Here is a 27,342-nt window from a genome sequence, read left to right as displayed (position 1 = left end):
TACTAATAAACAATTTGTCATGATGCGGGAAGGCCAAACGCTGTTGTCGCAACTATTTCGATGTAATCCAGCAAATTAGATCACTGCAGAGGTTTACATTTTATTCTCTTGAGGGAGGGTGGGGTGACAGGGGTGTTGTAACAGGTGGAGTGTCAATTATTTTACTCGTGATATTGTTTAACTGCGCGGACCATGCAATAGCGAGTTTTTTAGCGACAAACAATAGCGTAGGCGCTTGTAGATGCCGTGAACTGGCTATGACGTCACGCCCGTCTAGCGCGAGAACTTATAGGCAGCGTAGACACCCGTGTTGTCGTTTTGAGCGTCATCTTGCTTACCAAGCGTCCTCTCGCGGTATGAGTAATGCTTTCGGTATTTAGAAATGGCAATTTACTTGTACAGACTTGTATTCACTTGTGCGCAAGTGGTCGTTCTGTGGAGCCACTGTTCTTGGTTAATGTGCAAGGCGCGCAATGAGAGGGCGAGAAGTGATAAAATTTGCCGTAAGAGCAGCGTACTTGCCGAGTGTGGATCGCCGCGTGCGTCGACTCGAACTCCGTCATCTTGATAGTCACCGTTGTTATTATTATTTTCTTGCTATCATTCATGCAACACGCCACTTTGTTGCACGATGTTTGACCCAAGGTGGTATTGAATTATCCATGGCCTCTTATCAATCGCAAATCTAAGTATAGCGCGTCAATATTTTAAAATGACATACTCTTCAAATGCGTATTAAGAAGCACTGTGTATGAAGTCGTGCCACACACACAAAAAAAACAGGAAGAAAAGAATTACAAGACTCTAGAAGCTTCGCCGAATGAATTTATTAGGGTAGTAGACGTTGTTTTGTACCTAATATACTGCTCCTTGACAACTATACGAATTATATTAAATGTCGATTTATTCCAGATGTACTGAAATGTATTATTTCTAGATGAAAAAAAAAATTAATCACTGACTTGAAATACGTGAGCAATTTGTTTCTTGGCTACAAGTCGGTGCCGTTAGCCAGTCCAAACAAACGCGGTGGTGTCTCCCATCTCCTACGAAATTATAAACAAGAAAGAAAATATAAAACAAATTGCGTATGTAGGGCAATGAAGTATAACACAGAGCTCAGTGTGTTGTGTCTACCACTGCTCACAACCCGCAAAAGCAATCAAGCACGTAAATGTGCCCACGGCACAGGGAGAGGATATTGTGCGCTCGCACGCATGATAGAATTGTCAACTTGTCAAGTGTCATTCAACGACACTTCCCCCTCAAATCGCACGCTGGAGAGTTGAGGCCTACTTATAGAAATCAAAGGGCAAGGAGCGCATACTGGCGGCTTACGCGACATTGAAAAAAAAACAAAAATAAAGGGTCACGCAAAAGCGTGGCGTAGTTTCGACGCGCGAGGTTGGCATTTCTGGCTCGCGAACGGACGGGGCACGGTGACGTTCAGCCGGTGGGCGCTTTGTTGTCGGTCGCAAGTGGGCGGGTGGGTCGTTCTTATCACTGTCTAACGGACAAGTGCCTCGAGCCGAGTCGATAGGACGCCGGTGCGGAGAGGAGGCGTCGTTCGACAGCACTTTCCGGCCCCCCTTACAGTCGGTCACTGTTCGCGAAAACGTGCATCTACCAAGAAGAAAGCTTCGGAAGCGTGCTACTGCGACAACAGCCCACAACGAGAGCCCGTGTGCGCGCACCGCAAGAGTCGGCTGGGGATCAGCGATGCGTAGTACAACTTCGTGTTTGCTCGCGGCCTTGCTCGCCGCGCTCTGTTCGCCGGCTTGCGGCACCGTGCGCGACCTGTTAGGCCTGCTGGACGTGCCGACGCACGACGGCGTGATTCGCGTGTGCCGACTGGAGACCAGCCAGGCCCTGGTTCAGGCCGCGGCCGAGACCAGCGGTGCAACGCTCGTGGTTCGCGTCTCCAGCGACGCCGGGGCGAGGAAGCAGCCGTGCGGAGCCGAGGACGCCTTCGAGGTGAGGTTGCCAGAGAAACGTTTGCAGATGGAGAGCGTATGCGACAGTGAGGTTGTGCTAGGCGTGTTGAATGAACCGTGTAGTTTGCTTGTTAACCTCCAGTTCTTTTGGAATTGCGAACAAATGTGAGCGCGATTTGTTGCGGCCTTTCAGCATCATCTTGCTGCCAATGTAGCTTGACCGCCTCCTATTCTTTCATGTAAGAAAGTTACTCACTCTTGCTGACCTAGCATAAGATCGTATATTGGTCGTGGGTTCGATTTTTTTTTTGTAATGTCATGCGTATACGTTAGGCGCCAAAAGGTAGATCACTACCTTGTCCCGTACACAAACCCTGTTTGCGTTACAAAATATGTGTTTTATATATGTATGCTTATCGTCTTCGGGTTTTATTTTGAGAGTGTAAACTTAGAGATATCCAACGTTTTTTTTAATAAAGTGCTACAGAATTCGAGTTTGTTGTACCCAAAAATAAGCAAAACTTAACAGCTCAAATTCATTTCACAAAGCACCGTGCCATCAAAAGAAACTCTATTTGACGCTTAATTTCTCAACTAAAAAATGTTTTTGTCTGTGGGAATTCGAATGTTGCCTGGGCCAGCAAGCAATACAATGACCTATTTAATAAGGAGGTTCAAGGCACATTTCAGGGTGGGTAGGGTGACTGGGGCGTATCCTAAGCTTCATAACCTATCACGCCTCACGCGTGCTATATATATACTCTACGTTTCTTCCAATTTCATTTAATAAACGACATGTAGTTTTTCATAGCATTTTACTTGAGCGTCTACAATAGAAAAAAAAACAATAAAAACAGTAGATAACGATGCACAGTCGTTCTTGCGTGCAACAAACAACGTTTTCAAAAACGTTGTTTGTTGCATATGGAATGAGAGCTTCAGGCGCATGCAGCTGTCAACTTTCGACGACATTCGCTGGCGCTGACGTTTCCTTTGTTTTACCTTGCGCTACCGTGCTCTTTGTGTTCTCTATCCTTCCTAATTTAACTGCAGCGTACTTATGTCGTTGCTCATTCCTCTGGGCTGCTCCTCACTGTCGCTCAAATTCAAAATAACTGGATGTGTTTGCTTCTGACCGAGTTGCCGAGCCAAAATCTGTACCGTTTAACGCAGGAATTAACAAACCGAGACGCTGCTGGGTGTCTGTTTGTTTTAGCCTGTGTAAAATTTCAGCGCTAAAAACTCTGAGAATACCTCGGTATAAGTCACGTTCGAACCGAAATCCTCCTCAAGGTCTCTCTGCTCTTCGCTGACTTCATATCCTGTTTAGTACATCAGCAGAAGCGGCATTGCAGTTTGGTTATAGCCTCTCTTTGCCTCCATTACATATATTGTGCGAAGCCTGCATGCATTTTCCCGAAAAGCCACGCCTTTAAAAGCACTGCAATAACATGCTTACAAACACTGAAAACCATCGGTGGTAGTGCAGTGACGTCCTCGCTCGATGGCACGTTCGGCTGGAATTTTCTGATCTCTCCCAATGTGCACTGCTGTGAAGCGAATCGTGCAGCCGCATTGCTCATACAAATGACTTTTAGTAGTAAGCTGGCTTAAGCGATGCAAAACACAATGCATTCGACTTTACTAAATCCTATTAGTAAAGACAAAAGGCAGGTCCCACGTACAGTGGTAATCGATGATATGCGATGCACGAATGAGGAAGGTTGATATCTCACTTTAAAATGAGCACAGCGTTACGAGGTGGACGTAAATTATGCCGCACATCATTAGCACGGATAATTGGGCTAGTTGGTATTGGTTCATATATTAACTGAATAAGGGCGCGCACACATATGACGCGAATCGATACGACGCTGGGGTATAGCTTTCCCGGCTTTAAACAAATTAAACAAGCTATGTAGCAGAATAGACAGAAAACTAGCACAAAACACTAAGGGTCGAAAACGAGAAGGATGCGACGTGAATCATAGGCAGTCGTATGTTAAGTGTGAAACAGGTGTTGTACATTTGGTACCATTGCCCTGTGGTCTCATCTACATAAGCCAGACAGAAAGATGTGTCAGCACCAGGTTGCAAGAACATAGTAAATTGTTGGACACAAAAGATTGTTCATGCTTGCCCAAACATTGCAACTCGTGTGGTGGCGACCCCTTTTTTTCGTGATGCTATTCTTTTATCAAAACACCCAGATCGGACCACCAGAGAGCTCATAGAGGCGTTTCACATTAGAAGTGGGAACAAATGCGTATAGGCGTATCCTCCATCACGTTAGCAGAAAATGAATTTTCATACCTCATCAGGATCTGGTCTGAGGCACGTGTCTCGTAGTCATTTTTAGTTTTTTGCCGTTTCACCTGCCCCGTCATGTGGCAGAAGTGATATGTACCTACCTTTCTTTCGAATAAACTTCAGTTGCGAGTGCGCGCCCTTGGTTTGTGCAATTTCCTGTTCTAGTGTCCATGTCTGTATTCGCGCCCTTATTCAGTTAAAATATATGCCGTACATCACTTCCATGTCATGATTATCATGTTGCGACGTGTCATTTGCCTTCGTATTCTATTCACGTCACGTGCTACCGAATTAGGTAAACATGGAGCTAGCGAAAAGGCCGCGAGCGCGCTATGAGCGTAGAATTTAGTCATGTTTCGCATGACACGCATGTCATGATTATCATGTTTGGACGTGTCACTTACCTTCGTCATCTATTCACGTAACGTGATACCAAATTTGGTATATCTGAAGCTAGCGAAACGGCCACGAGCACGCCATGAGCGTAGCATGTAGTCATGTTTTACATGATACGCATCTAACAATTACCATGTTCGCACCAGTCATGTTCCTTCGTCATCCATTCATGTCCCGTAATACCAAACTCGGTATGTGTGAAGCTAGCGAAACGACCGCGAACGCAGCATGAGCATGGCGTGTAGTCACGACTTACATGACATGCATGTTATGATTTGCAGGTCAGGGTCTGTCACTTATGTTCGCCATGCAGTCATCTCGTACCATACCAGTTTTGCAATATGTGATGTGAACGAAACCACCGCAAGAGCAGCAAGCCAATGAAATGTAAATCATGACATTTATGACATGCCTGTCATGGTTTTTTTTATGTTATGACGAGTCAGTTATGCTCATCATACAGTCATATTATGACATATCAATTTTGATATATATCATTATAGAAATGGCCAGGAAAGCTAAATGCCATAGGCGGCCAGACAGATGGATAGATAGATAGATAGATAGATAGATGGATAGATGAATAGATGGATAGATAGATGAATAGATTGATAGATAGATGGATGGATGGATGGATGGATGGATAGATAGATAGATAGATAGATAGATAGATAGATAGATAGATAGATAGATAGATAGATAGATAGATAGATAGATACGGTCAAAGTCGCTGAAGTTCACTAAAATGCTTCGCATTTAGGAAAAAAACTGCTCTTTAACATCCCACCAATTTCACGCAAAGAACTACGAAGACCATTTTTCACGCAAAGAACTACGAAGACCATTTCAACTTGTTGACATTTCACTTGGAAACATTGTTAAGCAATTGTCGTGTTTATTTTAATAAAAATGCATTGGTATAAAGAGGTCCTATATATGTGGCATGCGCAGGCGTGCTTTATTACTGTGCGTGACACATGCATACCGCACTGTATATGCAAATCTTTATTTTTTCTGTTGCAACCAGCGTTATGCTGACGCCTGTGTATAAAATGGCCGAGACACTCTCAACCTGTTTAACCGGCTCCCTGCCCTCCCGCAACATTGCTTATATTGTTGCAAAAAAATAATTACAATTTCAAATTTTTGTAGGAATGACGCATGTTCCGAGATTTCGTCACTTTGAATGGTAGATAGCTCAGCTGATTCGTAGGGATCAACTAGCAAGCGCGAAGGGAAGTAACAAACGCGAAGGGAAGTAGACAGCACAAGCGTATCAAGGGAAAGACCGTACTGCGGCGCAAAAGAAGTCATTAAACACAACACTTATCTGCTTCAACAAAGAAATTACAGTGCTAGCCGTCAGTCGGGGGCGTGAACCGACATACGCGATAGGCAAGTGTTGAAGCGTTAAACTTCATTTACGCTCGAAGGCTGGCCTATACACTATCGCTCGTTTAGTTGTATTTTTATCATGCGTATTTGCTGTGATGTGGTGTACGAAACCTTGATTTTATAAGGCACACTTCTTCGCTTTCATATCTGGATAAAACTATGCTGCCATAACACTTTAGGGTGCATTTATGATCGTGATAACGAAATGGATTACACATGAATGCTTCGGTTAACACCTTCTCATGGTGAATCTGTGAATTACACCTCCTTTTGTCGTTCACCTGCCAATTATTTCTTTTTACGGTGGTGCGCACGCTTCCAAAACAGATTTCAGGTGTCGCTGACACAGCCTATCTGTACTTCTTACTTTCATCAACCTATGTGACAAGAAATGGTCTAAATGAAAGCACACGGATGACTCTCTTCTTGACCGATTTCTACATTATTATGCGTAGAAGGAATCGGGACACACTTTCCAATAACTCTGTCTGTGGAGATCTGCGAGCTTCGTGTCAGTTATAATGGTGGTGTTCAGCTCCCATCGCGCGCTCGTTGACCTTCAGTGCTGCTTCGAACTCTCGCTCGACTCCTCTGCCAGCATGACGTGTTTTCGTTGCCCGAGAGACCGACAGATCTCCAACGATTTATGGTCGCGCCTTAGTGCCCAAGTAACAGCAAGGCCGCTGAAGCGGCAAGCACAATCGAGGGCTGCTCGGCTCTCCAGTGAAGGGAAAACGGGTATAGGTATAGGCGGCAAGTCGTTCAGTTATGTCCACGACTGCTCTAATTTGGCGCTATAAATTGGTTTGAACTTGATTTGCGAGGGATGCCTTATTGATCTTGGAGTCAAGTTTTCAGTTTCTCTAATTTGCCCAAACTCCTGAGCGGAATTGATTGGCGCAAATATTAAGACAACTATAAGGAACACAGGACAAGCTAGCCCAACAGCAGACGCCACCAAAGCCCCCCCCCCCCCCCCCCCCATCCCCCAATCTCAAAAATACACTTTAGCATACATTACTAAACCAAGCTAAAAGTTTCGCAAAATTCGTGTAGGTGGAATGACAACTTACTTTTTGGGATGCGATATCTTGCCAACGAAAACAGCTCTTGGTTCCTTCACGGGAGCGTCGGATTAAATTTTATGGTGGGGCACACTTATTGGCGGCTGCATTTCGGTTAGGGCGAAATGCTAGGTCATTCACGAACGCAGATTTATGCACAAGTAAGGAAACCTTTGGAGATCAAAGTCAGTCGGGAGTTTGCCGCTGCCTGCCTGGTTCATAATCCTTGCTCTGGGGCATAAAACAGCGGAATTGAGTTTTTGTTGGTCCTTGTGAAACCCTCCGCTACATTGGATTCTGCATTCGTGTGACGGCCCTTAAGGTTACGTAATAACTTAGGTTCAGTGTTTTCGCGGTCGCATGTCTTGCAAGTTACTTAGTATAGTTATGACTGCGTTTGTTTTCATCCTGTATCTGCTGGTGGTAGCATTATTTAGAAACAGACCTCTCCACGGAGAAATGAGGTGATCGCTGGAAGAATGAAGCCGCATTGTTGCCGATGGAAAACTCGCAAACAATCTGAAACAGTGTGTATTCCGAAAAGCAATGAATGGAAGCTGCTGCATTCATTAAAGCCGCCGTTTACACACAACTTGCACAGCAAAAAGTTACTGAATTTGCTGTATCCATATGACGCATGCTTCAGCCTTGCACAGACTTTCAGCCTGACTTGTCACGTGAATCAAGAGTCACGTTAACTTTTTTACACTCTCGTCGGAGTTTAGAAGTACTAATAAGAGAGCTAACGTGTCTCTTTAAGGAGGGTCATACGCGAGGCAAATCAGGAATCATAAAAAAAAATTGCCCGCAGCTTCCCTCGGGGGAACACTGAGGAGGATGCGGACCATATAATTGGTTAACGGGGTGTTAAAGTGCGACTTACTTGGGTCGATGGCTAAATTGGTTAACGTGGTTGTGAAATGGGGTGTTAAATTGCGACTTACTTGGGTCGATGGCTAAATTGGTTAACGTGGTTGTAGGAGGGGGTGTTAAATGAGTGAACACGTACACACGTATGCGAAAGGGCGGCGCTGGTCGAAGGGACGTCGATCATTGTGTTGGTGGATTCGTTGGAATTCATTTCACCGCGACCTTGGACGTCGACGCGCCGTACAAACCAACCGACGAGCGGCAACTGAGCGAGCGAGCGCCGACCTTGAGTATATATACAGCACGACGGCGCATGCACTGTCAGCTGTTGAATGTTCTCGAAGCGCGACGCCACATGCGCGTCCACTGGAGAATCAGGAGAATTGTAGATGTCGAACGCGGTGTGTAGAGGAGGAAGGGTGCACAGATGGTGGAGGAGTGAAGCGCGCGCGGTGTGTAGAGGAGGAAGGGATGCACAGATGGTGGAAGAGTGGGCGACGGCGCGACGGCGCATGCGCGCGCGTCAGCTGTCGAATGTTCGAGAAGCGGTGCGGACGGCGCACTACAAGGCGCGAGTATAAGATGCTCCGCATCTAAAAGTAACTTTTTTTATTGCGATAGCAATTATATGGACACTCTCGGCTATATGGACACTCTGGGTGGCGAGATTGTGCGCCTTAGGCTTTCACCGGATCGATTCTGTTGTAGTTACCGGTCGCACAAAGGTCACTGCACAGACTACGTTTGCGAAAAGGATGCACTTTTCAGGTACACCGAAGTAACAACTGAGGCGCTCATTCGCGTTCATCTGTACGTGTGAGTATACGTTTCGTGCGTCATTTGTGCGTGAAAAACGCGGGCTACGTTTCAATCTGCTTGCCATTCCGCGCGGGACCTTCCAATGTATTGCTATCGCGTTCATTGCTTCGCCTTTGCGGCAAAGCTGTGGCCTTTTTCTTCTTATAGATGGTAGAACCAACACTGACTCTTTTGATTGTTTCACCGTCCCAGATCATCTCCCGATGAAGCAAGGAATGATGACAAAAATATGCGCTTCCGTGTTTTGCAGATCGCCGCCCAGCTGTTGGAAGGAGACAATGTTAAGTTCTGTGATGTTCCCGAATCCATCGTCAGAGAGACCGTCCCCACCACAACTGGTATGGGGGATTTAGTGACTAGTTTTATTTACTGATCGGTTCCTTTGGTGGTATTGAAAACGCGAACCATTTCTACGTGCGCGTGGGGCTTTTTCCAGAACGGGTGTCATTAATACAGGTGAAATTTCAGGCTCTCTTGCCAGGTGCAAATATATAAGATGCTTCACTCCACTGCTTACGAAGGAATCTGTACCACGATGCACAGTTTATCATACCCTGCAATGACCCTTATTTTTATACTCCTTTATTGTTGTTTTACGATGTGGTGCTCGGCCATTTTTTCTCGCTAAAGAAAGTTCATGCCTTTATTGACCACCGCCTTCAGAGATGCACCTTTCTGGTATACAAACATACCTGTGCCCAGTCGCACAATATTTATTTTGTTAGCCTTAAGTTGTCGCGTAGAAGCTGTAGGTAGCATGCGTTATACTTGCAAAACTATTGGAAAAAGTCGCACTAGCATTACTACTTGAACTGATTTCGATGCGAAACATTTTCGCCCACTTTTTTTTGTGAGAACACTTGTCATGTTAGTTTTGTATAGATGCACAATCACTTCAATGTCGCATCAAACGCGTCACGACAATTGCAGTAATTCTCGAGTATCATCGCGCATATCTCAAGCACATAGGTGTAGCCAGAAATATTTTTCAGAGGGGGGTGGGAAGAAGGTGTGGTTGAACGATACTTCACTTATGTTCGTGTTCGCATTTGTATGAGTTCGCGTATGTATACGGGTGAAAAAGGGAAACGTTGTTGGTGAAAAAAGGGAGGCGATTAAACCTATCTTCTTCCGTTCACCTACGCCAGTGCTCAAGGGCACCGTATTCATAGCACTCCATTTTACGAGCGAGGCAGCCTTATAAGGCTTACACACTGTCGAGCATATTAATTTGATGAAACACGTTGCGAGGCTAGTTAGTGATACCTCGTTACTTAAAATACTGAAGCGTTGCTGGTTCTGACGAGGACAGGATATAGGAATTCCACCCGACATACGTCACAAAAATGCGGTGGCGCTGTCGTTGGTACAGATATATACTTACATCAGGCGCAAATACATACTTGATTCAATAGAGCAAGTTGGACTTGCATAAAAACGTATAGTTACGTCAAATCTTTCTTAGGAGCATGCGCTGACCATGCGCTGATCGTTGCCGTGGGCAACAATCAGCGCACGGCTTGGGCCTCTACAGCAGGCGGGAGCTTCTACGTGCTGCGCTCTCTACACGAAAAAAAAAAAAACGGTGCCAAAAGTTACCTGGAGTGGCCGTATTCTCTTACACCAGCGGTTTTTTAAGAGCTGCTTGAGATCGGATCTAAACGAGTCGGCTATCAGCCTCACATAAGCACAAGCTTTGTTGTTGTCATCCTAATATTTTGCTCCTAAAGATGCTAGCCTTCCTTCGTAAAAAAATCGAATATATGTTGCTGTCGCATTCATTGATTCACCCTTTTTGTGAAACTGTGATTTTTTTTTTCTGTTTACGATAACCGTCGCAAGAAGTTAGCTGCAGGTGTGAAACGCGAGAGCTTGCCTTCGACGCCGCTTCATCGGCTATGTTTTGGAGCGGGTCACCTAGCAAAAACGATTAGCTGTCAAGCGTTTGTCATTGTAATGTCCCACACCGCTTTAATGATTTATTAATTTTTAATAAGCCTTGTGTGCAGGCATATCGAGCTTGTTTACTTCAAAGCACGTTATTGTTGTGAATAGTGCACTGCCATGTGCGAATACTTTTTTACGGTTACTATTGTTGATATAACTTTAGCACTCTTAGACGCTCCAAAGGATTTTGTTATACCCGCGTGTACTAAAGGTTTCATACGGTCATCGAGCACGTGTTTTTTTCTGCGTGGGAATGGTCAATTAAAGCAGCAGCGAATGAAAAGATGGGTTTATCGATTGTGTACGGCTGTGATAGTACACCTGACACAAATGCATCGATTGGGCTGGGCTGTTGCGGTTGCATTGCGCGTCACGAGGTTTTGACGTTTGCGAAAATTTGCGAAAAAAAAAACAGCACTTAATTTGGCTACTTGCCAAGTATATTTACGGTCTGTACGGCCTCTGCTTGAGCGTAGGAATTGAGCCGCGGACCCTGCAGTTGGCACGTAAACACATTGACCGCAGCATGCAGTTGTAGCATTACCGCAAGCGTGCTGCGGATGAAAGTGTCGCCGAGATCAGCCTGGTCGTTTGCATGAATAACTTATCTGACACATTTTTTATATGCGGAGATTTACCGTAACAATTCGTGGCAATGTATTTTTAGACTGCGAATCAGCACACTGTACCCTACCTATAGCCTCTTGCTGAACTTTGAGAAATGTCGTTCTTGCAATACCTAACAAATTAAAATTTACACTTGCGACGCAGACTTCCGCAACAGCCATGAAATCTTGCAAATGAGCCACATTCCCGCCATTTAGACATTTCGTGTTTTGACGATGTTCTCAATGCTATAGAGCTGCGCGTCAACATGACTCGTATGTTCATTTCACAGCCCCTGCTGCAGCCACTGCAATTTTCCGTTGCGGCCGCTGCTTGTAAACATGCGGGAAGTGTCTCGACGCGCTGTTCTCGAAGGCGGCTTTTGCGCCCCTGCTGTACCACTTGTGACGTGACGACAGACGCCGGTGCCGCGCTTTTAGCTGGGACGGCTGGGCGGAGCCAATGCGCTGCGATGTCGCTACAACAAACCTACGTATTTATGGACGGCGTCCACCGCTGTTTATAAACATAGATAATGAAGTGCATGACAGGGCGTCTTGTCATGCTCTTGTCTCTCCTACCCTCGTGAAAAGTAGCGTTGTAGTATTTTAAGTAACGCTTTGACTTACTCATTGTTCCAGTGGGCAGCTGGTTCCTCTTCCGCCAGGGCAGGGCGGTCCCTTACAATGGCAGAAGAACGGCGTCCTCTCTGCTTTCCTGGGTTCAAAAGGCAAGTTTTTAAACCTCTTGTTGTGGAGGTGCCCGCCATGTTTCCTTTGTAATATTGTTGAAATATTGTCATATGGCGCGTGACATATTATTGAAACTCCAGGCATCCCAACCCAGCATATCCGTGATCACAGGCAAAGTGGACAAGACAGCCTTTGATCAAGTGCATGAACTCAAGGTGGTTGGCTTCTTTGTTAATGGCGCCGCAGGTGAGATTTCGCTGCCGTTATTCACTATGCATTGAGACACAATATCGTAGAAATGTTTTAATAGAGAAAGGGAAGGAGAAGGAAAGCCAGGGATGCTTATACATTAAATTATAATAGCATCAATACGCCTGTACATGTTCGATCAAATACGACAGGATAACGACCTGCTAATGGTAGTAATCTGGTACCATTTCTAGTGCCTAAGAAAACAAACAGAAAGTGGGTTGCTTAGAACACTGTGACAGTCTTGTGCTGTAGTATCACTGCTATATTGTCTATTTTCATTTCACACCAGTCTGTAATGGTTCCTTGAAATGACCGCTTGTACTTTCACTCTTTGGAGCGACAAAATAAGTGCTGCATGAATTCCTTTTCCAGAGCGTCACAATGCTTACTTGCAAATGAATGGCTTCACCAAACCTGTAACGGATATACCGTTTTTACAGTGAAATATAGCTTCCTCGTGGAGATCGTGCTGATGCCTTATACTTATTTTTTTTATTGTACTTACTCCAGATTACAAGCTATTTGAGGAAGCTTCCATTACCGAAGGTCACCATGCTCGATTTTATGTGGTCTTCGACAGAAATGTGAGTTGATTGTATACTTCTGTCCTTCCATGTGCACGTGGCAAATAAATTTTCGTTATTGCATATTTTATACATAGTGCTATCGTTCGTACTTCGGTATCGCTTGAGGAGGGCGCATTTGTATCAATGAGTTGTGGTTGCCCAAATTACGTACCAGTCCACAAGGTCAATTTATTATTTGGAGTACGCCGTGGTGGAGCGGTGTCGCGAAGGTCGCAGGTCTGATCGCGGCCATGGCGGCCGCATTTCAATGGAGGCTAAATGGTAGAATACACGTCTACTGTGTGGTGTCCGTGCACGTTAAAGAACACCAGATGATCGAAATTTCCGGAGCACTCCACTACGGTGTCTCATAATCATATCGTGGTTTGGGGACGTAATAATAATAATAATAATAATACCTGATTTGTATTGAACCACAGCAAGGCCCGTCACGGTGGTCTAGTGGTTATGGTGCTTGAGTGCTGACCAGGTAATGGTATCGAATCCCGGCCGAGGTGGCCGCGTTTTCGACAGAGGCGAAAATGCTTGACGCTTGTGTATTTAGATTTAGGTGCACGTTAAAGGTAGTCGAGATTTCCGTAGCCCTCTGCTGTACCGCGTCTTTCATAATCATGTCGTGGTTACGGGACGTTAAACACGAGTAAGTGTTATCATCAGTGAACCAAAGCGAATATGATGTGTGCAATAGATTCTGCATTTCGTGCATCATCTATAGCTTCAGTCAAAACATTTTATTAACCAGGTAAATTTGGATAGTGTAAAGTTTGAAAGTGAGTTTGCTTGAAAGCAGTGAACGGCAGCTAGTGAAATTAAAAACGAAATTTAGGAACCTAAAAAAAGGCCAGCTTTCTTTGTATGTTTTAGGCATACTGTGATACGGCATTCAACGTTCTTTTTTATTGCGATAGCAATTATATGAATAGTCTCGGCTGGTATGTTGCCGTCGCCGCCGCGGCCGCCGCTGTCATTCATCGTATATGTATACGTATCTATATGCATAAAAACTCAAGAAAGAAAAAAAAAAGCCCAGCTCGGCGCTCAGCTCGTCACGATGCGCCGACGCGCGCTAATCTCTCACGCGTACTTTGCAACGCAAATGCGGCTTGGGAGGGGGGTGTGGGTGGGGCATTAGACGCTTGTGCACGCATGCGCTTATCCTTCGGTGGGAAGAGTTGTGTGCCTTCGGCTGTCATCGGAATCATCGCGTTAGTTGCCGGGCCCACAATGCTCACTTTGCTCGCTGCACAGGCTCCGTTTGCGAAAAGAGCGCGATTTTCATATACTGCGAAGTATAACAATTGGGACACTTGTTAGTTTACACTCATCTGTAGTTGTGATTACGTTTCGTACGTCGTTTTCGTTTACACAGCGAGTTAAGAGTCATGCGGTAAACGTTATTAGTTTGGTCTCGTCCTGCAGTGTATGTTGTTTTCGTGCGTCAATCGCGCGAGCAGCACGCTGCGCGTTTCGATCTGCTTGCTGATCCCGGCGATACATTCCGAATTGTTGCTGTCGCATTCATTGCTTCGCTCTTGCGGCGAAACTGGCTTTTTTCTTTTAAACTTCAAGAGGGTCTTCGTCCGGCAGTGGCCTCCGTAGAGATCGTGTGATTCTTGAGCATGCCGAGCTTGATACCATGCCTCACGGAGTTTGGGAATGATATCGTTTTCGGTATACCTGTCTGATTTAGCGGACCGAACCAAAACAAGACTTTTTGTTCTTGTAACACCTGTCGCTGACTGCTCAGTGCCGACTTGCAAGTGAAGTGAGGTGGAATCTTTTCTTTTTTTCTTTGTTTCTTTAGGTTGCCAAGCATATGAAGTTGGACACGGTTGGACAGATTGCTCTGTACAGTCCGTTTGTCAAGCAGCCGGTCACTTGCCCACAGAATGTAAGTGTTATCTTCAGGGTACCTTGTGACCGTCCCCTGTTTGCAAACGGCAAAAGGCTAAAGAGAAGTTTCCCACTACATTCTAGAAGGTTATTCTTTCTAGTATTTTTGGGCTTGTAACTGTAAGTAGACCGCCGACATAAAGCTTGGTGCTCTGATGTACTTGCGTGATTATTCAGAACCCATTCTGGCAACGTAGTCGTTTTTTAATCCCTTCCTAATCCCTCCGATGATCATGCATGTAGTCTTGGTTCTAACGATGCCTTTTCTTTAAACAGCCGGCAAGCTTGCAAGATATCCGTGCGTTCATACGTCAGCACAAGCACGTCGTCATGACTAAGGTTGACGAACACAATCTGCACGATCCTGAGGTGAGTGACCCTCGTAGGCGTGCGCATGGCTGGGGGGTGAAGGGTGGGGGCAGAGGCGCAGCTGCTCCTTTATTCACTTAAATGGGGGGGGGGGTGAGCGAATTCTGCCCACGGCCGGACTCGACGCTCCTTCCGCACGCTCCTGGGGAGCGTGCGGAAGGAGCGTCGGAGAAGGAGTCGGAAGGACGGGAGCGCCGGAGAAGGACTCGAGTCCGGCCGTTGTCTGCCCCATACATTGACTCAAATGGGAGAAAGTGCACTGCAGCGAATCTCCACTCCCTGAAGGGAAACCCTGCGCACGCCTACTGCCCGTAGCCCTTTTGGGCGTTTTCGACTGGCTCGCTGGATTCCGTGCCGACCGGTTGTGCCCCCACGATCTCCGACGGCAGCGCAGCTCTGGCCGACTGGCTCGCCCTACGCCATCACCTGACGCCTACAAGAGCTCTCGCTGAATAATGCCCCGTCCTCGGACTTCTAAGACCGTGTCTATCTTTCCTTTCTTACTTCCGTATGTGGCTGTCCCTGCGCCTCTCTCTCTTGCTGTTTCTCTATCTATATACCTTTAATTCCTTCCTATCCTTTTTAATCCCTCTTTACCCCCTCCACTGCGCAGAACTGTGGAGATGCCCTCCATTGAGAGAGAGGCAGTAAGGGAACTGCGCTTATTTCTTCCCTTTTGCCTTTCAAAAGTCACTTATTTGGGCGTTTTCAAGCTGCTTTTTTAGTTTGCACCGTCACAGAGATTCAACACTAGCAAATTCATCCTCAGAGTTTTCTTTGGGGCCATGGCATATAGACGGGTTACTTGTGTTAATAATCGTTGCTATATGACTTCCCTAGCGAATATGAAGTATCATATGATTTAACGGTGTCGTTTTACTTGTGTTATATGAACTGCTGTAGGATGAAGTGCTGTTTTCCTCAGTCTAGTCTGATTTACGCGCAATTGACCTACTCTCTGAGAGAATAAAAGCAGTGAAGGCGAGTACTGCACCACTTTCAGATTGTGTTTTCACGTTGCTATTCATTTACATGTTTTGTTCCATATAGTTCTTAAATAAAACACTTAAGCTTTCTTTTCACAGCGGTGAAAGCAATCGCCGCAACCTTGGTTCAAGAATACCCTGTCTCATTTATCTGAGCGTGCTGTAGTGCCAGCGTAGCTCCAGTTCTACAGCAATGTGAAGGTTGACGCAACCTCGGTGAGCCATGTTGCGGCCCACGTCATATATGCAATACGTGTCGCACACTGTGCGCAGCTGGTAGATCCGAGCCGTGTGACTGTGCTCGCCGTAGCCGACCAGGCTTCACCACTGGGTGGCTACTTCCTGCGGCTTCTGCATCGCACCCTGCGCAACGTCACCAACACCACTGCTTCGGCCGGCACCATCCCGCACTTCAACCTTCTCTGGGTGGACCCGTCTGTTATGCCTACGGCTCACACGGTACGTGTACTCTGGGTTGGGGAATACCTGTATTAGACGTCATGATCCTGCGCCCAATGAGACCTGAAAGAATGCATGACTGCACTGTACAGTGAATTGATTGACCAATTATGAAATGTGATTGAAAGGGAGGTGAATGGGTCTGAAAAGGCTAAGAGACTTCAACAGGAATAAAAAAAAGCTTGCTTCACATCTAAATAAAAGCTGATAGTTCTTCCCCCCTGTGGGGGTCTTGCGGGTTCATTTTCTCTGCTTTGTGTGGTATACCAGTATAGTTTCGCAAAAAAAATTGCAGCATATCCCTTGAGTAAATAATGATGAGTGGGGCGAAGCTTCGGAGGGTTTTATCGGCAAACCATGAATCATCCGCCAGTGGCGTCCATCCGTCCGTCCATCCATATGTATGTATGTGTGTGTGTGTGTGTGTGTGTGTGTGTGTGTGTGTGTGTGTGTGCGTGCGCGCGCGCGCGCGCGCGTGTGTGTGTGTCTATATACCCGTCTGTACGCACGTCGGTCTGTCTGTCTGTCCGCACGTCGGTCTGTCTGTCCATTCGTCCACCTAGTGAACACTCCAAGTACCCCCATCTCGCATCTTTTCATCATATGTTCATCATATACAAGTACCGCCATCCAGCGGACTTGTATATGACTAAAACGAGAGGTGGCTACTACATACAGGAGACGCATGACCCACGCCTTAAGGAGCTTCGCCCCCTAAAAAAAAAAATTGATCTCACGGGCTGCCGGAATCGACGTTATATGCGAAGCAGTTGGCGGGCAGCTAGCTGACTGTGCCCCATTATTTGATGTTGATCCAAGCGTTACGAGGAGGGTGGATGTCTTTTTGTATAAATCGAGCAACTATGTTCGTGACACTATATCGTGTCCAGCACTTTGACTAGGCCGTGACGCCCAAATGGTAGTTCATAACCCGACCTTCGCGTGTTAGCATTTACGTCAATTACGTGCACAGATTCTTCAGTTCTTCGAATTGTTCTCAGTTTCTCTACACACTTTGTCAGTATTCGCGACTTCGACTAAGTGTGCCACGCATTTTTATGTCGCGTGTGAGAGCATATTTTAGCGTTTCTTCTTGGCAACTTAGTGAAGGGTCGGTAAACTGCAGTCGGCGGTGTTCTGGCAGACGATATTCACTCGCATGCAACCAGCTCTGGCTTATATTGTCTGCACCGCTGCGGTGGTCTCGGGGTTATGGCGCTCGACTGCTAACTCGCAGGTCGCGGGATTGAATCCCTGCTGTGACGGCTACATTTTCGATGGAAGCGAAAATGCTTGAGACTCCTGTGCTTGGATTTAGGTTAACATTAAAAAACACCAGAAGGTCTAAATTTCCGTAGCCCTTCACTGTGGCGTCTCTCGTAGTGATATCGTGGTCTTGGGACATTATGAACTAATATTGGTTACTGTGGTGGCTAGTATAGTGCCTAAATATGGCCAAACAATTGCGAATGTTAGAATGCTAGATAGTACGAGCTGAACGAAGGTAAACTGTGGTTAAGGTGGGATACTGTGGGCTCTCAACTGTCTTCATTCATTCTCAGCCCAATGATGCTGTTTCACGTAGGGTCAACGTCAAAATAATAAAGACCACGAGACACGAAAAGTCTGAATATTCCAGTTGCTTCGTTGGGCTGCCTTGAGTATAGATTTTCGGCATGTTTGAAACGCGTTGACACGTACTGCGCAACTCAACCGAATATAGTCGCAAACTGATGGGAAATTCCAAGTTTTATCAAACATAGTAGTCGCTAAGCTTTTGACTCAACTGAGGTGGTTCTGTGCGTTTTTTTTTCTCGTCACGTTCTTTGCAGATGCTGAAGCGAATTGGCCAAACTGGACCTGAGCCTCATCTCGTCACGGTAATCATTCATTACTGCTACTTCGCCCTTTCATGGCACCATGCAGCTCTGACATGCGACGCCACAGTCTTATTGTCACGTCCAAATACAAGAAAAGGATTCCGTAAAGTTCGTCTACATCGCTGAAAAGTGCAAGACTTTTGTTTGGGATGTGTCTTACCTGTTATTAAAACTAGATGGGGTATGCTTGGTGAAATTGTTATAATTAGCGCACAATTCAATAAATATGACTAGTCGTTCTCATATATATATATATATATATATATATATATATATATATATATATATATATAGAGGCAGGCATGGTGGTTGAGTGGCCATAGCGTTGCATATAGTCCAGTAGATCCTCCGTGAGCGGTCACAACGTGGTTTATTTCGACGTTTCGGCCTAGAGTCTGGCCTTCATGAAGGCCAGGCTCTAGGCCGAAACGTCGAAATAAACCACGTTGTGACCGCTCACGGAGGATCTGCTGGATTATATATATATATATATATATATATATATATATATATTGTGGTGAAGCCTTCGAACAGTGGGTCGTCCTCTCCAGCGCCTTCTAGTGGGTTACCCTTTTTAGCAAGAAGAAGAGCAGCTCGTGCAGAGAGTCGGTACCCGCATTGACTGTCACTGTCAAGCATCGTCGACAACCGTCCGCCAATAAACGTCTCAACAATTTGGTGGAGAGTGCTGTGCCCTTCTAACACCTTCGGTTAGCATTTGATGCCCCTGGAGCTACGATCCCGCACCTTGCCTTCTACCATGCACCAAGACGCCGCACAGCAAACGCTTCCTCCTGCGCCGACGCCATGTTCCGGTGTTCCCCGCATCCGGGACCCTCCTGTCTTCACCGGCGCGGATGGCACCGACGTCGAGGACTGGCTTGCTATGTACGAACGCGTCAGCGTCCCCAATCATTGGGACGAGGCAGGTAAACTCGGCAACCTGGTTTTCTACCTCACGGGTGTGGCCGGCATGTGGTACAACAACCACGCATCCGATTTCCCCACTTGGTCCGCTTTTAAAACCGCCGTCGTCGACGAGTTCGGCCGTCCTGCCGTTCGTAAGCTCCAAGCCGAACAGCGGTTACGTGAACGAGCACAGCAGAACGGTGAGTCCTTCACAAGCTACATAGAGGACATCCTTGACTTGTGTAAGAAAGTGGACGCGAGCATGTCAGAGGCCGACAGAATTACCCATGTTCTAAAAGGAATCGCCGACGATGCCTTCACCATGCTCCTGGCCAAGAACCCTCGCACTGTGGCAGAGATCATAACACTTTGCCAAAGTTACGAGGAGCTGCGACGGCAGCGCTCGATGACCCGTCGACCACCCCCACGTGACGCTGATCTCTCGGCCTTGTCAACACTTCCGGACCACACCGCCTTGCTTGCTGAAATCAAGTCATTCGTGCGTGAAGAAGTTGCTCGCCAGGTCTCTTTACTGGCCTTTGCTTCCCCGCAACGTGCTGAACAGTCGTCAAGCACACTTCTGCCTCCCCTCCGCCGAGCCATTCAGCAGGAAATCGCGGAGGTCGTTCCAGAATATCACCAGCCGCCTCCAGTATCTACACCACTCAGTTACGCCCAAGTTGTCGCCAGGCCACCCCCACCGATTCCTGTGACTGGCCCTCTTGGTTACACCGAAACCATCGCCAGACCCCAGGCCGGAGAAACTGTGCCGCCTACATATACCGACGTCATCCACGTGCCCCTTGTGCCGCCCACTATGCAGTTATATCAGCAGCCGGCTCGCCCATCGCGTTCTTCGACATGGATGGGACCCGCGAACCGATGGCGCACTGCGGACAATCGCCCCATCTGCTTTGCTTGTGGTTGCGTCGGGCACGTAGCACGCTACTGCAATCGTGTGCAGCGACCGCAAGTCGCCTCCAATTTTCCCAGCCAATCGAGCCGCTTCTATGACCAACCGCCACCTACGTCACCGTCGTCCCGCCCCGCTCCATCTACCCGCCGCTCACATTCTCCGCGACGTCGCTCACTGTCGCCGATGCGGCCACGTCCACTAGAGGGTGACCAGGAAAACTAGTCGTCGCAGTCCACGAGGCAAGGGCTGCGACGCTGTCGAACTGCGGAAGCCCTCAGGAAAGACCATCGAACGTGATAAACGTGCTTGTGGATGGTGTTCGTGCATCTGCCCTTGTAGATACTGGAGCCGCCGTATCCGTGATGGACGCAAAGCTTAGCCGAATACTGCGCAAAGTGACCACGCCACTTTCCGGGCTCTCCCTCCGTACAGCCAGCGCCCAAAGCATTCACCCTACAGCGATGTGTACAGCCCGCCTCATAATTCAGGACGTGATGTATGCCGTTGAATTCATCATAATTCCTTCATGCTCTCACGACGTCATCCTAGGATGGGATTTTCTCTCCCGCCACGACGCCGTCATTCATTGCGCACCAGCAGAAATAGAGCTAACACCATTCTCTTCTTTGACGCCGACCGACAGTCCATCTACTGCAAGCAAATTACTCGTCAGGGACGACACGCAAGTGCCTGCGAACTCGTCCGCGGCGGTGTCGGCGTACTGTGCAAGTCTTTCAGACACCGCTGCACTCCTCTCACCATTTCATCGTATTTTCACCAGAAAAGGTTTGCTGGTTCCTTTCGCGACCGTGCAAATGACTCGCGGCAGCACCACTATTTTTGTTCTGAACTCATCCCCGTACAGTGTTACGTTGGTGCGAGGGGAATGTCTCGGCAGCGTGGAACCCATCGAAGACGCACAAGTCATGGATCAACCTGATGACACGCACTGCCGAAGTTCCAATACGCTTAGTGCTGTTTCTACATCTGTTTCATCATCCGCTGATGTATTTGGTCCTTCCATTGCCGACAACCTTACGCCGGTCCAGCGCTCCCAGCTTCTGGCCCTGTTGGAAGAATTCCGCTCTTCTTTCGATGTCTCTCAACCTTCTCTCGGCCGCACATCGACTGTTACGCATCGCATTGACACAGGCGCACAACCACCACTACGGCAACGTCCATATCGCGTATCTCCCACAGAACGCCGTGTAATCAACGAGCAAGTGGACGACATGCTACGCCGCGATGTTATTCGACCCTCTAACAGCCCCTGGGCATCTCCTGTCGTTCTCGTCGCGAAGAAGGACGGTTCTGTGCGGTTCTGTGTGGACTACCGACGTCTCAACAAGATCACTCGTAAGGACGTGTACCCACTACCGCGTGTGGATGACGCGATTGACAGCCTGCAAGGAGCCGAATTTTTTTCATCTCTAGATTTGCGCTCAGGGTACTGGCAAGTACCTATGGCTGAGGACGCTCGACCGAAGACCGCTTTCGTCACTCCCGACGGCTTGTACGAATTCAACGTCATGCCGTTTGGGCTGTGCAATGCGCCTGCCACCTTTGAGCGCATGATGGATACCGTCCTGCGTGACCTGAAATGGCACACGTGCCTGTGCTACCTCGATGACGTCGTCGTTTTCGCTCCGGACTTCTCAACGCACCTTCAACGCCTGCGGCATGTTTTAACGCGTCTGAGTGACGCCAGTCTGCAACTGAACCTGAAGAAGTGCCGATTTGCAGCTCGGCAGTTGACAATACTCGGCTACGTCGTGTCCAAGGACGGAATTCTCCCCGATCCAGCCAAGCTACAGGCCGTGACCGAGTTCCCCAAGCCGACATCCATCAAGGAACTGCGCAGTTTCTTAGGACTGTGTTCCTACTTTCGGCGCTTCATCCGAAACTTCGCGTCTATCGCATCGCCGCTGACAAAACTCCTCGGTAGTAACGGGCCTCTCCATTCGTGGTCATCACAGTGTGACGACGCATTCACAACGCTCCGTCGTTAACTGACGTCGCCTCCCATACTCCGCCACTACGACCCTACTGCCCCTACAGAGGTACACACGGACGCCAGTGGTGTCGGTCTCGGCGCTGTCCTTGCGCAGCGCAAACCAGGGCTCCCGGAATATGTCGTGGCGTATGCAAGCCGTACGCTTACAAAAGCCGAGACTAATTACACCGTCACCGAGAAAGAATGTCTGGCAATCGTGTGGGCCCTTACCAAGTTCCGACCTTATTTATATGGTCGTCCATTTGATGTAGTCACCGACCATCACGCGCTATGCTGGTTGTCCTCATTGAAAGATCCCTCAGGCCGTCTCGCCCGGTGGGCACTTCGCCTGCAAGACTATGACATCCGCGTGCTGTACCGCAACGGAAGGCAACATGCTGACGCCGACGCCCTGTCGCGGTCTCCCTTGCCTGACGACAATGCCCACGACTCAGCGTCTCACCTTGCCGTTTCTTCCATTAGCATTCATGCCGTTGCTACTGAACAGCGCAAGGATCAATGGATTGCCTCACTGATAGACTTGCTGACTGATCCATCCACTCCATCCACTCGCGCGTTGCGTCGTCAAGCCCACCATTTCGCCGTTCGCGACGACCTTCTCCACCGACGCAATTACAGCGGTGACGGCCGCCAGTGGCTACTAGTCATACCCCGCAGTCTGCGCTCTGACATATGCGAATTCTTTCATACTGATCCGCAATGTGCGCACTCCGGCGTATCGAAGACTTACCAGCGCATTCGCCAACGGTACTTTTGGCGCGGCATGTACCGCTATGTGCAGAAATTCGTTCGCTCCTGCATAGAATGTCAGCGCCGCAAAACTTCAACGCACCTGTCGCCGGTAGGTCTGCAACCTCTACCTTGCCCTGCCAGGCCGTTTGGGCGCGTTGGCATTGATATGTATGGGCCACTTCCACTAACGTCGGCCGGTAACCGCTGGGCCATTGTTGCTGTGGACCACCTCACGCGATACGCCGAAACTGCCGCTCTCCCCGCGGCTACAGCGAGCGATGTGACCTCCTTCCTGCTCCAACGATTCATGCTGCGACACGGTCCACCTCAGGAACTGCTCAGTGATCGAGGCCGCGTCTTCCTGTCTGAAGTCGTCGAAGCCATTCTCAAAGAGTGCAACGTTGTTCACCGCAAAACTGCTGCTTACCACCCGCAGACGAATGGCCTTACTGAACGCTTCAACCGTACGCTCGGCGACATGCTCTCCAAGTACGTCGCCGCCGATCACACAAATTGGGATTCCATTCTACCCTTCGTCACCTACGCATATAACACCGCCCCTCAGAGCACTACTGGCTTTTCACCTTTCTTTTTATTATATGGAAGGCACCCGTCGCACACCATCGACACTATACTTCCGTACAAGCCAGATCCGTCAGAGTGGGCGCCTATTTCTGCTACAGCCAAGCTTGCTGAAGAGTGTCGAGAGCTCGCAAGGACCTTTACAGCGCATGATCAAGAGCGGCGAAAAGGCATTCGCGCTGACACCAGCACTACTGCGCCCATGTTCCTCCCTGGAGCGCTCGTCTGGCTCTCGATCCCTACCACTTCAACTGGCCTATCTTCAAAACTATTGCCCAAATACGAAGGCCCCTACCGTGTCGTCGAACGCACTTCCCCTGTAAATTACTTGATCGAACCCATCGAACCATCTTCGGACATGCGCCGTCGAGGGCGCGACATTGTCAACGTGGAGCGCCTCAAAGCCTACCACGACCCGCTCGTAGTAACCAGCTGCTAGGTCGCCAGGCGGCTCCCTCTTCGTACCCGGGGTTGTGGTGAAGCCTTCGAACAGTGGGTCGTCCTCTCCAGCGCCTTCTAGTGGGTTACCCTTTTTAGCAAGAAGAGCAGCTCGTGCAGAGAGTCGGTACCCGCATTGACTGTCACTGTCAAGCATCGTCGACAACCGTCCGCCAATAAACGTCTCAACAATATATATATATATATATATATATATATATATATATATATATATATATATATATATATATATATATATATATATACTGCAATCAATGGACTTTTTATGGAACATGGGCATGCAGGATCGCAATGTTGAGTCAACTGCTTATAGTGAAGTTCAGCTTTGTCAAACGAAATTTCAATTAGGATTTCTATAGAGTAGGCTAAAAACGTCAGTAGGCACTGCTTATCTCGGAGATTCCTTATCTCGAAAATCCAATGTTATGGCTCAAAAGCATGCAACATACAGATTCGGCCACTTGCGTTTATCTAGTATTGCAGTAGCGAAGCTCTCTTATATGCGACATATTTTGTTTCTTCGGGCTTTGCCTACAGGATCAAGGCGAGTGGTTCGACATGTCGACTCTGAACGCTACCGGAGGCCGAGGATCTGACGAGGAGAACGTGCACAAGCTTCTGGTTTGGTTTGCCTCTTTGACGGCGCCAGGAGCGGCATCCGTACCTGGTGGAACTGGAGAATCAGGTAGGGGCGTTGGTTTGGAACCGATACTCAGAGGGGCCGTGACACGGTCACCTAGCAACTTACGGTTTTCAGCGAACACTAGTATAGTAGAGGACCGCTTGTCTCTGTAATTACACGAAAAATGGACTTTGAGTAAATGTTTCATTGTGAAATGAGCCCTAGAAGTCGCCGGCTACGAATGAGCCCCCCGCCCCTCCGCACACACAAACACATCACACACACACACAAATGGCCACCATTTTGCCGTATTTGTGTGATGTATTTGTAATGTGTGCGATTTGTTTGTGATGTGTCATGTGTGTGCCATGTGTGGTGTGATGTGAAGGTCAGCTATCCCGCAGAAAGTCACGTAAACTACGTGAGGTGCATAAAGCTTCAGTCAAGGAAACAATGAAATTGTCTGACAACTTCAAAGTAGTTTAATGCGTCACTCACCCTGCGGTTCGTTATGGCTTGAAAGAAGTCTGGTTCTTTTTATACTTAATGCATTGCCTAGTGTGAAGCGGTTTTTCTTTTTCGAGCGTTACAGAGCGCGTTTTTTTATTGTGCTTGTTTCGTGACGTAGGCACGTGGCGGTTCAGCGAGCTTCCTGCTTCGCAAGTGGGCCCCGAAGGAGGCACTGTCGAGCTGCGCTGCACCGTGCTGGACCAGGCAGCCGGCGACTGCCTGTGGCTGCGCGACGGCCGCAACGTGGGCGCCAGCCTGGCCCGACTGCCGCACCTGTCGTGGGCCGGGGCCGGTCGTGACGGCGACTGCAGCCTCGTGGTGCGCGGCCTGACCCGGGGCCGCGACGATGGCTCCTGGGTATGCCAGGTTACCGGAGACGCCTTGCACCCGACTCTTACGTCGCCACCCGCCGTGCTAGTCATCTCTTCCGGTAGTCGTCTCTTCCGCCTCCCTATTCTCCTATGATTCGAAACTTTAGTCTGAAGTGCCAGCCACTCGCTTGGGGCGTTTGACGCACACGTTTGATGTTCAGCGTAGGCATGTAAGATGGTAAAAATGATCACCAATGAATGTGTATGAAAATCCCAAAACACTGCCTAAAAATAACTCCATGGCCGTACAGTTGGTTTATGTCGTCGACCTTCACTTTATGTATATACACTGGGTACTTCAGCTGCAGGGCTGGACTTTCACATTAGGAAGTCCCTTTCTTCGTTTTAATTGACGTTTTCTTATACGCGGCTAATTTACGACGACGTTGATAGTCATCCTGATGCGACTGTTCGTACTGGAATCGTTATTTGCAGGTAAAACTTTGGTATGTCTGCCGTTGCGCTGAGGTAAAACTCAAAATAATTTCTTGTAGGAGAATATTTGTGGCTGAAGTCGCAGCCATAATCTTTTTTCACCCCTTTCTTCTCTGACGCTTATGATATAGATGTATAAGTTGCATCGATACAGGTGGGTTTCTTTTTTGATGGGATCCCTATTATGCGTGTCTGCTCTTCAGCGGTGTTCAGCAATCCGTTGCGACCAGTTAGATGACGATCGAGCCGTTGTGTAGGGTGCTCATTGTTTCCGCAACGTTAAAAAAGTCAACTGATGTTATCTCTTCTACTCTTACCAGTGACATGAGAAACAAGGCGTAGCAATTATACTAATTCTACTGTAAGTCTTGTGCAACTAAAAAAAAACATGAATAATTAGTTCTCTACAGTGTGTCGTATATTTTACACAGTCAATTTTACTTCACTGCACCAGCTATTATAGCAACGGTGGACTCAGGCTCTTTCATAGAGATAACACGTTTCTGTTCGCTTGTTTCCAGGTGCCACAACTGCGAAAACGGAGCTGTAGTCCTGGCTTGCGGATATTCCAAGCGGACCGTTTAATGTTAGAGATTCTGTTTTTGGAGCATAATTTATTACATGTGTGTGCACGGCTGCGTTTATACTGTATACGAATAAACTTTTTGTATATTTTAATACATATTCTTCCTATTATACTGACGCTGACGTGCTCACAGACACTATGTACTTGTAAAGACGTAGCTGTGACATATTTATACACCGACAAAGAACATACGCGACAAGAAAAAAAAACGGAGGGTGTGGGAGATCGTTGTGCAGATTGTTACATGCGTCTGTAACGAATACTTTGATACCTGTGTGGTCTCGAACTTGCGTGACACGTATTCAGCAGGTGTATTGCGACGTCTTGCGTAAGTTTTAAGTCGTGTCTCTGCAATAGCTTGCGTCACCGAAGCTCGTTTTTTTTTTTGCGACATGAAGTTGCGTGTCCCCTTTTCGTTCCCTTTCGGCCGCTTTGATCGACACTATGTAGAGGTGCGCACGGGTTTAGGGTAGCGTGAAAGTCCCAGCCGGGCTTGCGGGCTGAGCTCGGGCTGCATTGTTTTTGTCGGGCGGGCCGGGCCAGATGCAAAGACCGTATGAAGCCGGAGTAGATAATGTGCCGAAACTGTTTTTCTCCGCGCGCGCCTTCTCCGCGCGCGCCTTCTCCGCTAGCGCCTTCAACATTTTGTCTGTATTATCCTCTGCATTAGCCACTTTAAAAGCAAAGGGAGAGGGTGAAGTCACACAAAATATAGCTTTGTGATTATCTATACACGGATTAATCTCT

At 47.8% G+C, this 27,342-nt stretch overlaps 1 protein-coding gene across 1 annotated transcript; it reads left to right on the top strand.

Moving 5' to 3' along the window:
• Positions 1–1,463: 1,463 nt before the first annotated feature.
• LOC119172123 (calsequestrin-2) lies at positions 1,464–26,687 on the top strand. The gene is made up of 12 exons (XM_037423124.2): positions 1,464–1,974; positions 9,039–9,126; positions 11,983–12,071; positions 12,174–12,279; positions 12,796–12,869; positions 14,677–14,763; positions 15,042–15,134; positions 16,394–16,579; positions 18,412–18,459; positions 24,609–24,756; positions 25,322–25,633; positions 26,531–26,687. Exons 1-12 carry the CDS (start codon positions 1,720–1,722, stop codon positions 26,557–26,559), a joined length of 1,515 nt encoding a protein of 504 aa, XP_037279021.2. The 5' UTR covers positions 1,464–1,719; the 3' UTR covers positions 26,560–26,687.
• Positions 26,688–27,342: the final 655 nt, after the last annotated feature.

The sequence above is a fragment of the Rhipicephalus microplus genome, chromosome 4, assembly GCF_043290135.1.
Source record: "Rhipicephalus microplus isolate Deutch F79 chromosome 4, USDA_Rmic, whole genome shotgun sequence".
Lineage (NCBI taxonomy): Eukaryota > Metazoa > Arthropoda > Arachnida > Ixodida > Ixodidae > Rhipicephalus > Rhipicephalus microplus.
This window is presented reverse-complemented; position numbering and strand designations above follow the sequence as displayed.

What these genes read in the sequence shown, in the direction of transcription:
- LOC119172123 (XM_037423124.2), top strand. Translation starts at nt 1,720, where the DNA reads ATGCGTAGTACAACTTCGTGTTTGCTCGCGGCCTTGCTCGCCGCGCTC. An exon ending in GACCGTCCCCACCACAACTG is followed by an intron (nt 9,127 to 11,982) that starts GTATGGGGGATT and finishes TCATTGTTCCAG; the next exon opens with TGGGCAGCTGGTTCCTCTTC. An exon ending in TGGTGGAACTGGAGAATCAG is followed by an intron (nt 24,757 to 25,321) that starts GTAGGGGCGTTG and finishes TTCGTGACGTAG; the next exon opens with GCACGTGGCGGTTCAGCGAG.